Consider the following 14929-nt stretch of genomic DNA (forward strand, 5'->3'; position numbering starts at 1 on the left):
GCACATCACTTTTTCTTAGCCTGATATAACTTGGATATGAGAGATAGGTAGCAGTTATGTTACAATCAAGGCACTGTTGAAACCAGATCTTAGGTAGTAGGTTGGTCGAGTTAGAGAAATCTCTGCGCCTAACAACCACCATTTGCAAAATATTTGTTGTACATTTACTTGTATCCTTTTTAAGTGTCATAATAACCATTGCATGAATGGCTGGAGTAGTGAAGAGAGTTGGCTATAGACAAAGATTCATTGCATGATTTTTTAATTTAATGGGATTCTGTCATTATTTTTATGATATTTCTAAATTACACAGTTTACACTGCAAATAAGTCACTCTAGAATATAAAATTTAATTCCTGAACCAGCAAGTGTATTTTTTCAAGTTGTAATATTGGTGTGTAGGCAGCCATCTTTGGTCATTTTGCCTAGTCATGTGCTTTCAGAAAGAGCCAGCACTTTTAAGATGGAATTGCTTTCTGGCATGTTGTTGTTTCTCCAACTCAATGTAACTGAATGTGCCGCAGTGGGACCTGGATTTTACTGTTGTGCACTGTTCTTATATCTACCAGGCAGCTGTTATCTTGTGTTAGGGGCTGCTATCTGGTTACCTTCCCATTGTTCTGTTGTTAGGCTGCTGGGTGGGAAAGGGAGTGGTTGTTATCACTCCAACTTGCAGTTCAGCAGTAAAGAGTGACTGAAGTTTATCAGGCAGGGGGCAGCTGGGAAATAGACAAAATGTCTAGCCCCATGACAGATTTCAAAATTAAATATAAAAATAATCTGTTTGCTCTTCGAGAAATAGATTTCAGTGCAGCACTATTAACTGATGCATTTTGAAAAAAACATGTTTTCCCATGATAGAATCCCTTTAACGTTTGGTTACAATTTCTCTTAAAGCAAGTCATAAACCTTGTTATACAATCCATAGGAATCTGCCAGTATTACTGGAGGAGTTTAGGCACTAACTTTTTTTTTTTAAAAGTGTTTGGTTGCTAGGGTTTTTGTGTAAATTCTTAATTAAGTAGCCAATTGAATAATAGGGCTGTGCTTATGTTGCTGAATTAGATTGGGCAGGTACATGTAAACAGTGCCCTGCCCCATGCCCAATGCCACTGTTCCATTAGACATAGCTCATGAGTTATCGGAGCAAGACACGAGTAAGTAACAGAAGTGCTTGAGGGAATCTAAGTGATGTTTTAACATGCCGGATTAATGTCAGGAGCATTATGAAGCAATACTGACAACATCAATTTGATGCAAGTACGTGATTGATGGATAATTATGGATTCATAATTTAGTATTGTAAAAGTTTTACTTATTTCTAGAACAGGTGTGGGTAACATTATCCATAAATCAGAAATCTGGAAAGCTACAAATGGGAAAAGTCATTTTCCCATACTATGCTTTTAATTTTCAAATCCTTGCACCAAGGCATAGCTAGACTACCATGTTGATGGTCCAATTATCCTATTGCTTTTTGTTTTTGTTAATGCTTTTAGCACCACTTTAGTGGTGCTTTAAATAACAGAGAAAGACCCCTTATCATGTACAGTTGTATGATTCAAGTTACATATAATTTTAACTAAGTTTATTTGAACGTGTCCAGGTCTAATTCATTTTCTGGCTTAGTCATCAAACTTTGGAAAAGTACATTAAATACTGGGTGTGTGTGTAGACAAATAAATTGTTTAGCTGTATCTAGGAGTAGTCCCAGCCTGTTCTGTACCTGAATTCTATTTTGACCATGTTCACGTGTCTTATAAATATATACCTGTATTACCACTAGATTTTCTCCATCAGGCTTTCCTACAGATCAGCCAACTGCTTTATATTTTGTGGCACAGTTTAAAGACAAATAGGCAAAAACATACCTGTACCCTTTCAGAAATCCATAGATTATAGATTATCAAATATAAATTATAAAGGTGCCACTAACTTCTTTTATTTAGTTATTTATTTATAAATTGTATGTTTCAGTTTGGTCTTCTAAAAAATATTTTGCGCTGACATACCTAGAACAAATTATGATGTTTATTCTTCTGTTTATGGTTCAACACATTGTAATATTTGTATAGAGACAAAATAAAAATGTGTATTTTGCAGTTATACTATGAAATAATTTAACTAGTAATTGGTGCAAATATTTCTAATGCTAACTTTAGCAAGTAGCAACTGTTCTTCATAGAGATGTTTCACATCAGGTAGAGTGATAAGAAGTGTATAGAGCTGATTGAAAGGTTTTTCAGTGCATACTGTTACTGTTTCAATGCACGATGGATGCAGCTTAATGGGGTGGTTCACCTTTAAGTTAATTTTAGAGTGTAATGGAATGACCAATTCTAAGCAACATTTTAGTTGGTCTTCATTATTTATTTTTTATAGTTTTAGTAAATGCTCTGTAAGGCTATGTTATTGCCACTTTTTATTACTGATCTTTATATTCAGGTCCTCTTCTGTTCATATTCCAGTCTCTTATTCAAATCAATGCATGGTTGCTAGGGTTATTTGGACCCTACCAATCAGGTCACTGGAACTGCAAACTGGAGAGCTGCTAAATAACTGAAATACCATAAACAATAAAAAGAAGAAAACCAATTGCAAATTGTTTCTGAATATCACTTTCTACATCATATTAAAAGTTAACACAAAGGTGAACAACCTCTCTAATGGAAAAGGAAAGCATAAAACACTGGGATTGCCAGTTTAAGCAAAAAAGCAATAACATTTTTCCCCTAAATCAGTTTTTGAATGAGTTTTTTTTGTCTTGTAGTACTAAGGTTTCTTGATAATAGATTACATGTAGAGAGTAACTTCATGTTGTGAAAATGTGCAGAATACCTGAACTGATTTAGAATAAAGAAAATCTTGGTCAATAATGTGTGATCTGTGAAAACAAAATGGTTAGCCCAGTAGTGCTGATATTTATGTAGTTATTTTTAGGAGTAAATGCAGTGTTAATTCCAATATGGGAAATCGAAATCCAAAGTAGATGCACAGCATTCATGTAAGTTCAGTGCTAATGCTTTGTATAGTCTCATTCCTGTGTTGTTGGGTGGAGTTGACTGGGTAATTACTACCTTTTTATTAATCGGGTGATCCCCATAACACGATCCCAAGTGCTGTATTGGCCTCACCCTTTCTACTTTAACACTTTAATTAGTATTTATATGGAGGAGTGTAAACAGGATTAACCATGTAAAAGTACTTAATTTATAACCTAGCTACAAATAATAAAAAGCACCAATATTCCCAGTTTATATTTACACTTTAAATGAATGCAAATGTAATACTTATTTTATGTTTCTTGCCATTCAAAGTTAAATATTAACCTAGCTGGAAGATTTGTCTTTTGAGTTGGGTTTAGCTGCTTTTGTAGTTGTACATACCATTACACAGGTAATGGATCTGTTATCCAGAAAGCCCAGAATTGTGGAAAGCCAGTCTCCCATGGACTACATTTTATCCAAATATTTACCGTATATACTCGAGTATAAGCCGAGTTTTTCAGCATCCAAAATGTGCTGAAAAAGTCTACCTCGGCTTATACTCGGGTCAGTGGGCAGTAGCTGAGATTGCAGTCACTTTTAATCATTCCTATACCAACAGTTCGCTTGGGGAGAGACTGCAATATCACACAGCGCCCTCTGTTGGTTATATGAAAGAATAATAGTGCGCCCTCTGTTGGTTATATGAAAGAATAACAGTGACTGCAATATCACACAGCGCCATCTGTTGGTTATATGAAAGAATAACAGTGACTGCAATATCACACAGCGCCATCTGTTGGTTATATGGAAGAATAACAGTGACTGCAATATCACACAGTGCCCTCTGTTGGTTATATGAAAGAAAAACTGACTGCAATATCACACAGCACCCTCTGTTGGTTATATGAAAGAATAACAGTGCGTCCTCTCTTGGTTATATGAAAGAATAACAGTGATTGCAATATCACACAGCGCCCTCTGTTGGTTATACGAAAGATTAACAGTGATGGCAACATCACACAGCACCCTCTGCACATGGTAGTGGGACAGTGGGACAATGCACACAGTAATCCGTTTGGCAATTCTCTGTCACCATGAACTTTGCAAAGAAGTCCGGTTGATCGCTGTGGGGTTCGCTTTGGCGGAATGTGCGCTGCTGGGAGACGGCTATAGTTGTGTCTAGGCTTATACTCGAGTCAATAAGTTTTCCGAGTTTTCGTAGGTAAAATTAGGTACCTTGGCTTATACTCGGGTATATACGTAACATTTTTAAATATGATTTCCTTTTTCTCTGTAATAATAAAACAGTAGCTTGTACTTGATCCCAACTAAGATACAATTAATCCTTATTGGAAGCAAAATCAGCCTATTGGGTTTATTTAATGTTTATATGATTTTCTTGTAGACTTAAGGTAATAAAGATCCAAATTACAGAAAGATCCGTTATCAGGAAAACCCCAGGTCCCATGCATTCTGGTTAACAGGTCCCATACCTGTAGTAACACAGCACTTCTATATTTATGCCCATCGACTGTAACCCTGTCTTAAGCAATCTCCAGTTTGCCTCAAAAGGGGGAACATTCCCTGACTTTAAATTCAGGTTATGAATGAAAAACATAATCTGTGACACTTCCTATTCATTAGGATTGATGAGTCCATTCCAGTAGCACCATATACCATCTGAAAAAGTATGCTGTAGGCAGTGTTAATGTAATGTTAAAGCAAATTAATTTATACATGGTAATGTTGAGAACCCCTGGGGAGTATTGTTTCACTGAGAAAAGGTGTTATTTATGTTATTTATCTTATTTGTGTACTTTTGTTTCTTGTGGCTACATTTGTGCAACTTAGTAGCATTCTCAGCAAATAAAGATCATATCCACAAAGTGTTTTTGCAGCATTATATTTGTGTTGGTCTTTTAAAGAAAAAATCAACCCTAAAGTAAAAAAACAAAACAAAAAAAAAACTACCCCCTACCCTACATAGACTCCCTCCCCAGCCTAGCTGCTACCCGGGCAAATGTCCCTAACACTTTACTTACCCCTCGCTGCAGATTCTGTCTAGCTGCGTTCACAGCCGCATTCTTCCGGCTCTTTGGTCATCTTTGGAATGAGAGCGGTGCTTCGGCAATTTCTGTTACTTTCGGCGCATGCGCAGTTGTCACGAAACAGAAAATTGCTCCAACTGCGCATGTGCCGATACAGCACTTCCCGCAGATTACCGAAGAGAAGAAGACGACTGCCGTGAACTCCATTGGACAGAATCTAAACTGAGGTGTAAGTAAAGAGTTAGGGGCATTTGCCCGGGGTTGCAGCTAGGCTGGGGGGAGGAGGGAGGGGGTCTATGTAGGGTAGGGTTTTTTTTAACTTTGTTTGAATTCTCCTAAACTAAACCCCCTGTACCAAAATCCCCCATAAACTTCCTGTCATTACCCCTCTCCCTCCCTCATTAGTAAAAAAAAAAAAACCTTTAAAAAAATCTGACCCTTAAATATCTCACGCTACTTGCAGTCAGGAAGCTGATTCCTGACTTGGCCCAACTGAGTATTCTCCGACAGGCTTCATGTCGGCGAAGAAGACAAATGAAGCGACTGAAGATTGTGTGGGAATTCTCTGCATTAAAGGGTCAGCTTTTTTAAAACCACCGGAGGAGAGAGACGTTTGATATGAATTGTGTGACTGTGGCCAAGGCTCAAAAGAAGAAAAAAATATTTTAACCTGTATAACACAATATTGGTTAAAGACAATATTGGTTAAAATTGCAGTGTCTTCTAGTTTTTACAGCATACTAGAAGTAATTATTAAAGGGGCTGTTCGCCTTCCAAACACTTTTTTCAGTTTAATTGTTTTCAGACTATTCACCATAAATAAAGACTTTTTTCAACTACTTTCTATTATTTCTTTTTTACCGTTGTTTCAAAATCTAAGTTTAAAGTTTAATGTTCCTGTCTCTGGTGTTTCAATCTGGCAGCTCAGTAATTCAGGCGCACTCTAAACTGTTACAATTTTGCATAATTTACTTGATATATTTCTCAGGAGTTTCTCTAGAGCAGTGATCCCCAACCAGTAGCTCGTGAGCAACCACCAACCCCTTGGATGTTGCTCTCAGTGGCCTCCAAGCAGGTGCTTATTTTTGAATTCCAGGCTTGGAAGAAAGTTTTAATTGCATAAAAACGAAGTATACTGCCAAGTAGAGTCTGTGGGCTGCCAGCCCACATAGGGTGCTACCAAATGGCCAATCACAGTCCTTAATTGGCACCCAAAGGGACTTTTTCATGCTTGTGTTGCTCCCCAACTCTTTTTACATTTGAATGCGGCTCACGGCTAAAAAAAGGTTGGAGACCCCTGCTCTAGAGCATTAGCAACTATTGTATCATTTCTAACAGCTGCCTTTAAAGGGGACCGGTCACACTAAGAAACAAATACAAATTCTTTTCTATCATGTTAGTTGAACAAAATAAACTTTACTTACACTACATTTATTATTTAAATTTTGTTTCCTTCAGTCTTGGAATTACACAATCACAGCAAGCAGGCAGGAGCTATTTTGTGGACACTATTATTAAGACAAATTGTGCATCACCCCAAAATCTTGTGTATGCACCAGAATGGGGGACCTAATGCCCATGCGCAGTGCCCTACACAATTATAGATCGTGAGGGGGGGGACAGGGAAATGTGAGGAGGGCAGTGACATGTAAGAATTGAAGAATGGAAAGTGAAAGTAATTGACTGCCCCTCAGGCATAGAGGCGGGGCAGATGGTAATTGATTGACAGCTCAAATATTTAAACACCTTTATAAAAGGTATGGATGTTTTCATGAAAAAAATTCATGTTTAATTTGCAAAGGACTTTCATTATGCAGCTTTTTATGTGTAGGTGACAGGTCCACTTTAATGAAACCCAGTGGGTCTGCTCAGCAGGGCTGAAGATAAGAAATGTATCAACTAAATGTATCAATTTAGAACAGTTTACAGGGTCAACGACCCCCCTTCCCAGAGCTGCTTTAGTAGGTGAAAAATGTCACTTTACACTACAATATTAGAAAAACGGTCACACAGAAAATGGAAAGTAATTGGAAAAAATCCAGTTATTTCTGGTGAACTATCTGAAAACAGCTAGGTGTTTGAAGGTGAACAACCCCTTTAAGGGACCATTTTCTGCAACTTTATGAATAGATGTGTCCCTAGCATCCAGTCGCAACCCTTTTATATGCTTTGGTTTTGTTTGCATAAGAAAAACCTAGTATTATAGGTCAATAGTCCTTCTTAATTATATAGTATATTTTACTTTTGTCATACATACTAATATTTATTAATAAAATAAACACTGGAATGTATACATTGGTCTGAAAATACAGTAAATACTTTTTTAATAAGATCCATCAACAATTGCTTTTATAGTTAAATGGAATGAAGATTATGGATGAGCCGATGGATGAGCCAATGGATGAAGAAGAGTCTTTATTACCTTACGTAAGTCATTTTGTTCTACTTGTTCTTATGGCAGATCACAATGTCACTAAGTAACAGTGATCAAATGCCTGCTACACGTCGCTTTCCATTGATATCAGTGAGTGTCCCTCTTTATATTAATCAATATGATCTGTGTACCATTGTTCACAGCTGCCACCCGTTTCCAGGGTTAAATCAATGTGAAAAATCACCAGGTGAATCACTGCAAATTTTTTAAAACCTGAATTTGCCATTAACCTCCACAATACTGATGGTATGGGTCTTAATTGGTAAACATTTCTAGGTGCTTCTTGGCGACACAGAGACTAATCTTTTATGAGCCAAGCCTAATGCAAATGTATAGGCAATTATTATTTTTTATAGGGCTTGATCCATAAGCTCTAATGCTGTGTTGCAATTGCATTACTGATGTATGTGTGGCAAATGTAGATTTTCTAGTTATCTTGTGGTGCCTCTGAAATAAGAATTTTATTTGCTTTACGTGTTCTCTATCATATCATCTTTTGTCTATCTGTGGTGGTATTGTCTTCATTTGACAAGTGTGCATGTTTCATTCTAAACAGGATGAAGGAAATGTAGAAGAAATTCAAATTACTCACCATGTAAAGGAAGGATGCGAGAAAGCAGATCCAGCACAGTTTGAGTTACTCAAGGTTCTTGGGCAGGGATCTTTTGGAAAAGTAAGCTTCCTTTGTTCTGTGCATGCCCACATTTTTACTCCTCTCAGTCCAATCTGTTGTCGTGTTTGTTGGCTGTTCTTATTGCTTTTTATGAATATTTTACTTATTTCCAAATAGGCCGAGGATTGTCGATGTAATAATGCTCAGTATTTCTCTATGTTAAAAAAATGTTGGGGGAGGATTTTAAATGACAAAATGCTTTGACTTCCCAAATGCCCCAAATAACTAGCTATAAATAGAAGATAGAAAATAAAAATGTATCAAACTTAACAATATTATTTCCTAATTTGCATTGTTATTTTCATGTTCAGAAGAACCAGAATTAAGTACTTTGATATATGGTTTGTTATTTAAGGTTTTCCTTGTAAGAAAAATCATTGGACCTGATGCTGAACAACTTTATGCAATGAAAGTGTTAAAAAAGGCCTCATTAAAAGGTAAAGTGAAAAAGCCAGTATCTTACACACAAATTGTAAGAGGTAATTTGATACTTTGAGACTTTGGGTATGGGTGACGTGCATTCAGTATTGGCTTTATTCTATTATGCTCTAAAGAAAGCTGAGCCTCTCTTAATTGTGGTCATTGTTCGACATATATACTGTGAACATTTCTCCTCCATTATTAGTATTTAGTATTTTTATTAAAGGGGAACTATCGCGAAAATGAAAATTTAATAAAAGCTGCATCATACTGAAATAAGAAACTTTCTTAATACAATCAATTAAAATTCTGCATAGTTTCTTAAATAATCTAGTTTATCTTCACTAATCCTTTTTTCAGCATCTGTTTCTCTTCATTCTGTCTTCATGCAGCAGTTGGGTGTCAGATGAATGATCCAATATATCTTATAGGGGGCTCCCTTTTGTAGCAGATGTATTAGAGCTCACTCAAATAACTGCTTCCAGTACAAACAAAATCTAACAAAATAACTGCCTTTTTCACAAATTCTGCATGTACAGAGACAGAATTTCTGGTGATTTGAATAGCGTGAGCTCTAATACATATTCTAGGCAAAAGGAGTCCCCCTATAAGATATATTGGTCATTCATCTGACACCCAACTCTTGAATGAAGAGAAACAGATGCTGAATGAGCAATAGTGAGGATAAACTTGATTATTTCAGAAAATTGATTGTCTTGTTTGTTCTATTAAGAAGAGCTCCATATAAACTGCTTGCTTTTTTTTTTTGTTTTTGCTAAATTTTTTATTGGGTGGCATCCTTTTTTTTCAGTAAGAGACAGAGTACGAACAAAGATGGAAAGAGATATCCTTGTGGAAGTAAACCATCCATTCATTGTTAAGTTGCACTATGGTAAGTTCTTGTCTTAGACCCATATCTTCAAAAAGTAATTTCGTACTGTGGGCCTGCAAGACTTTTCCTTCCACAGTACGTATCCACAAAAGTCTTCTCATGAAATATGTTAATTTAGACCTTCGTACCGAATCCTTTACAAAAGATTAGGCTTAATAGCTAACCATAGCCAAACCCTAATTTGCATTTTAAAATTTAACAAAGCAACTATTTTCCAAATCATTTTTATTTTCAGTCATCCAGTGCTTAGAAGAGCCGTGACTTTATGGGTTCACATTTTGCCCTGAGGATTCAGCCAAACCCCCTGCAAAATACCAAATGAAATTGTGGATTCAGTGTATCCGTAACTGATCACCCATTAATCCCTTATTTATGTATATAACACTTGCAGGTTAAGTAGCACTTTTCAATTATTTAAAACAAACAGCAGTTTTACAGTGATTACAAACAGAGGTTACAAAAGGCCCTGCTCACAAGAGCTTAAAAATAATGAAAATATCATGTACTGTTGCCCTGCACTGGTAAAACACTGCTATTCTTTATATAAACAAGGTGCTTGTGTAGCTATGGCAGAAATTGAAAAAAGGCTATATGGCACAGGTTAAATAATGGTTAACGGATAACACCATTATGTCCTACAGAGCTTATCTGCTATCTGCTGAGCCTTTTCTCCTTTTGCATTGCTACACAGCATCTTATTTATATAAACAAAAGTAGTGTTTCTCAAGCAAACAGCCTTTACCAGCGCAGGGCAACACTGCATCATATTTGTATTACTTTAAAATACTTGGATTTTTTGATTTTACCGTTCATTTAAAGTTCAAGGAAACTGTAATTCACAGTGAAATAAATAGCTCACATTAGGCCCTAGTCTGTTGCTTCTCCTCACTGAAAACACACTGAAGATGTGTGTGTGTGTGTGTGTGTGTGTGTGTGTGTGTGTGTGTGTGTGTGTGTGTGTGTGTATATATATATATATATATATATATATATATATATATATATATATATATATATATATATATATATATATATATATATATATATAAAGCCACAAAGTAGCACTGGAAGAGGACACAGAAGATGGTGGCGCTGCTGTCTTAGGCAGTGTCAGGTGCTTTTTTCAGTAAAGAAGACACCACACATACATATTTAAGTGAATTTTTCTATTGAAGGATTGAAGGCACCCTAATGTAGGGATCCCCAACCTTTAGAACCCGTGAGCAACATTCGGAAGTAAAAGGAGTTGAGGAGCAACACTAGCATGAAAAATGTTTCTGGGGTGCCAAATAAGGGATGTGATTGGCCATTTAGTAGCCCCTATGTGGGTTGTAAACCTACATTGAGGTTCTATTTGGCAGTGCACCTGGTTTTTATGCAACCAAAAATTGCCTCCAAGCCAGAAATTCAAAAATAAGCACTTGCTTTGAGGTCACTGGGAGCAACATCCAAGGTGTTGGAGAGCAACATGTTGCCCACGAGCTACTGGTTAGGGATCACTGCTCTAATGTGTTGAATCTGACTCACAGAGCCAGCCTAGCTTTGGAACTGTTCAAGAGCCTCAAGTAACTTTAAAGGGATACTGTCATGGGAAAATTTTTTTTTTCAAAATGAATCAGTTAATAGTGCTGCTCCAGCAGAATTCTGCACTGAAATCCAATTCTCAAAAGAGCAAACAGATTTTTTTATATTCAATTTTGAAATCTGACATGGGGCTAGACATTTTGTCAATTTACCAGCTGCCCCAAGTCATGTGACTTGTGCTCTGATAAACTTCAATCACTCTTTACTGCTGTACTGCAAGTTGGAGTGATATCACCCCCTCCCTTTTTCCCCACAGCAGCCAAACAAAAGAACAATGGGAAGGTAACCAGATAGCAGCTCCCTAACACAAGATAACAGCTGCCTGGTAGATCTAAGCACAACACTCAATAGTAAAAACCCATGTCCCACTGAGACACATTCAGTTACATTGAGAAGGAAAAACAGCAGCCTGCCAGAAAGCATTTCTCTCCTAAAGTGCAGGCACAAGTCACATGACTGGGGCTGCTGGGAAATTGACAAAATGTCTAGCCCAATGTCAGATTTTAAAATTGAATATAAAAAAATCTGTTTGCTCTTTTGAGAAATGGATTTCAGCACAGAATTCTGCTGGAGCAGCACTATTAACTGATTCATTTTGAAAAAATTTTTTTTTCCCATGACCGTATCCCTTTAATTATATTGTGCATCTTTGTGAGAGAAGCATTCGCTTTTTGAATAGAGGTGTCTGTATGTGTTAAATATGTATATGCAATATACAATAACAGATCCCAAATATTAAGTTGTTTATTTGAATAAATTGATTCAGCTGTTAACATTGTTACTTACTATATAAGTACATGGAAACCAAGGCTGGTACACCCTGATAAAGACGCTATTTTCTGTATATTTGTTCAATGCAATATAGACATAATGCCAAACAGAGCTTTTGCCCAGTCTTGCCCTATTCCATGCAATATCTAGTTCTTTTGGTTCAGGACAGGCCTAAACCAAGGTGTATCCTGCTTGCTTGACCAGTATCACTTTAAATGGCAACTATTTTAGGTTAGGGCAACTTAAATGAAGTATTTCCTGGCAATGCTATTTCTGCATGGATAGATGACCGCTTTGCAGAACACAATATTTTTGGTACTGTGGCAAATAACAGCAATGTTTCAAATTACCATGTTATAAGTTGAGGAAAAGGTAACATGAACAACTTTTTTTTGTTACAAAAAGCTAAATGATACAAAGGAAAAAAACAGTCCAGCTACAGATTGTTTCAAAATATTTGACTACTTCATACTAAAAAGTTAAATTAGAGGTGAGCTACCCCTTTTTTTTGGGTGGATCCTTGATAAAACAGAGGGCTAAGGAGTAATTGCATTAAAACATTCCAGTCTGCAGCAGCCAATGCCAGCAGGACATATTCCTCTATTGAAATGGGGTAAAGATTCATTGGAGGTATTTGTAGTTCTGATAGTAAATAAGGTATTAATAAAGACCCATATAAAATATGTAGCAGAGATCTTAGTTTCTATTTCAGAATAAAGCAAATACAGGATGTCCCTTATGAATGCAGACTGGCCAAGTTGTTATTCCTTGTGCTTATCACAATGTAAACATATATTAGGGGACCATTTAATGGTATCTCTGGTCCATCAAGAGAATGTGATCATGCCTTCAGATAGAGTCCTACCTTCAGACCCAGAGACCCACGAAGTTGGAAGTGACATTATGGCATAACAGGAAAAACTAGCATTATTGTCTTTGGTGGGAGGGGACTCATCCACACTTTAGCCAGGGAATCTGTTACTTTCTGTCTGAAACCTGACTTCTTTGCAGGTATTCCACATGTACCTGACCTGATGCAGGACTCTACATTCAGAGTAGAACAAGGAACGTTTCATCTTTAGTTGTCAAAAGGGTTTTTATAGAGCAAGAACCAGGAGGCTGTGAAATGTCTTTCCCAGAAACCTCTTTTCTGGCAGATATATCAATGAGTAGTGGAAAGAAACAAGGAGCCTTTACGTCTATGCTGTTCTGGGGTCAGGAAGAACCCCCTCTCCCTTGAGACAAACTAGATACAGCATCAGAAAGTTTCCTCTGACAATTCTGGAAGCTGAATATAAAAATATTTCATAAGAATTTGTTTATTTTGCCTTTATTAAAGTAAATACTTTTAATGACAATATAATTGTAAATTTCTCTTAATATATGTAGAATAACTGGAATAATGTGCTAGCTTTAGTAAATATATTAAAAATAAATCTTCATGACACTATTTAAAAACATTGGATTAACTTTTTTCTCTTTCTATGTTTAAACCAGCCTTTCAAACTGAAGGGAAGTTATATCTCATTCTGGATTTTCTCAGGGGAGGAGATGTATTCACACGGTTATCCAAAGAGGTAACTATATGCTTTAGTAATAGTTAATCTAGGGCATCTCTGACTATACTGTTCTCCAGTGTAGATATGTAGGGTGTGCACACAAAGTAATCATTACCATATTCACACAGTGGTATTCATAAAAAAGCGTTCTTTATGTAATATAAATGCATCCGCAAACGTACTTCTTACAATCAATTTGAATCAAGAGTATTCACATATTAAAGAAAATACCACCAATTTGCAATGCGTATACCAAGTCAAACAAGGGAGCAGACACCTTTGCCAGAAATGAGAATCACCCCGATGTCGGCGAAAAGCCTTTATCAAGGGGAATTCTCCTTGATAAAGGCTTTTCCTAGAAACATCGGGGAGTCGATACATAAATCCTTGAACTCCCGTAACCTTCGATCGATGGATTAAAATCGTTCGATTCAAAGGATTTAATCTTCGATCGGACGTTCGATCGTAGGAATATCGGTAAATATATATCGGTAAATACTTCGACTTTGATATTCGAAGTCGAAGGATTTTTCTTCATAACAAATTAGATTTTTAGAAGGCGCACACCCAATTTCAATTTAATATTGAGGTGCTTGTCCCATGAAGACCGCCCATATAGAGTCTCCAAAAATAATCAAACAAAAGATAAAAAATTACACTCACATATTCAGCTATGGCTCAATACTGGGCCATAGCTGAATATGTGAGTGTAATTTTTGTAAATGTAATAAACTTTTGCCTTTTGTGCAGTCCCTATATTTATCTTTTGAAGGATTTTACTTTGACGGTCGAATATCGAGGGTTAATTAACCCTGGATATTCAACCCTAGGTAAATGTGCCCCTAAAAGTCAATTACAAACTAAACATGAAACCCAAATTCTATCTTTTGTTAACACATCCATAACAGTTATAAAAAAGAAAAAAAAATCTCTGCTTTTAATAATTTCTTAGTGACCGGTCCCCTTTAAAGAGTAAGTGACCCCCCACTTCCCACTTGTTCACCTGCTTCAGGAAAACACAAGAAAATTAAATATTAAAAAAAAAAAAAATGAAAAAAGTCATAATTTCTGGTGTAATATATAAAATATTGGTACTAAGAAAAGTGGAAGGTTCTGTCCCTTTCAATTATGTGGTTATTCTGCTGCAGAGGCATTAAAAGTTTAAACTGATTAAAAGTTATTTGGATCATTTCCTAACTTGGAATAGGTCGTCCAGTTTTAGTGCAGCTAGCTGATTAAAGGGGTCTGTTGGTCCTGGGAGAGTCTTATTTCAGGTTATTGCATTTCACATATCACGCAGCAATTTATAGAAAAAAATCCTATTTTCTCCTTTATTAATATACAATAACATTTGATTTAAGTACCTTGTCTGTTTTATTTGCAATTGTACAAGCTCAACCAGCAATTTTGATAATACTTAGTTGCTTTTAATGAAATCTGTGGTAGGCAGAAATGGGTTAAGAAACTTTGCAAAAATGGCAGCTTACGTAATCAGCAGCAGGTTCAGATCATTTGAAAATGCTAATTACTGTGTTGCTAAATTGTGACTCATGTTTTTGTT

The 14929-nt window shown here is 36.3% G+C and overlaps 1 protein-coding gene across 2 annotated transcripts in view; it reads left to right on the top strand.

The window, feature by feature from the left end:
• The window catches only part of LOC108700150 (ribosomal protein S6 kinase alpha-6), a 50709-nt gene that overhangs the window by 2132 nt on the left and 33648 nt on the right, over positions 1-14929 (top strand). For both annotated transcript variants that reach the window (XM_018233062.2, XM_018233063.2), the window contains exons 2-6: positions 7391-7462; positions 8026-8142; positions 8498-8579; positions 9374-9454; positions 13307-13386. In XM_018233062.2, coding sequence (XP_018088551.1) covers positions 7391-7462; positions 8026-8142; positions 8498-8579; positions 9374-9454; positions 13307-13386 — 432 coding nt within the window. The remainder of the gene's footprint in view (positions 1-7390; positions 7463-8025; positions 8143-8497; positions 8580-9373; positions 9455-13306; positions 13387-14929) is intronic.

This window comes from Xenopus laevis, chromosome 8S (assembly GCF_017654675.1).
Source record: "Xenopus laevis strain J_2021 chromosome 8S, Xenopus_laevis_v10.1, whole genome shotgun sequence".
Lineage (NCBI taxonomy): Eukaryota > Metazoa > Chordata > Amphibia > Anura > Pipidae > Xenopus > Xenopus laevis.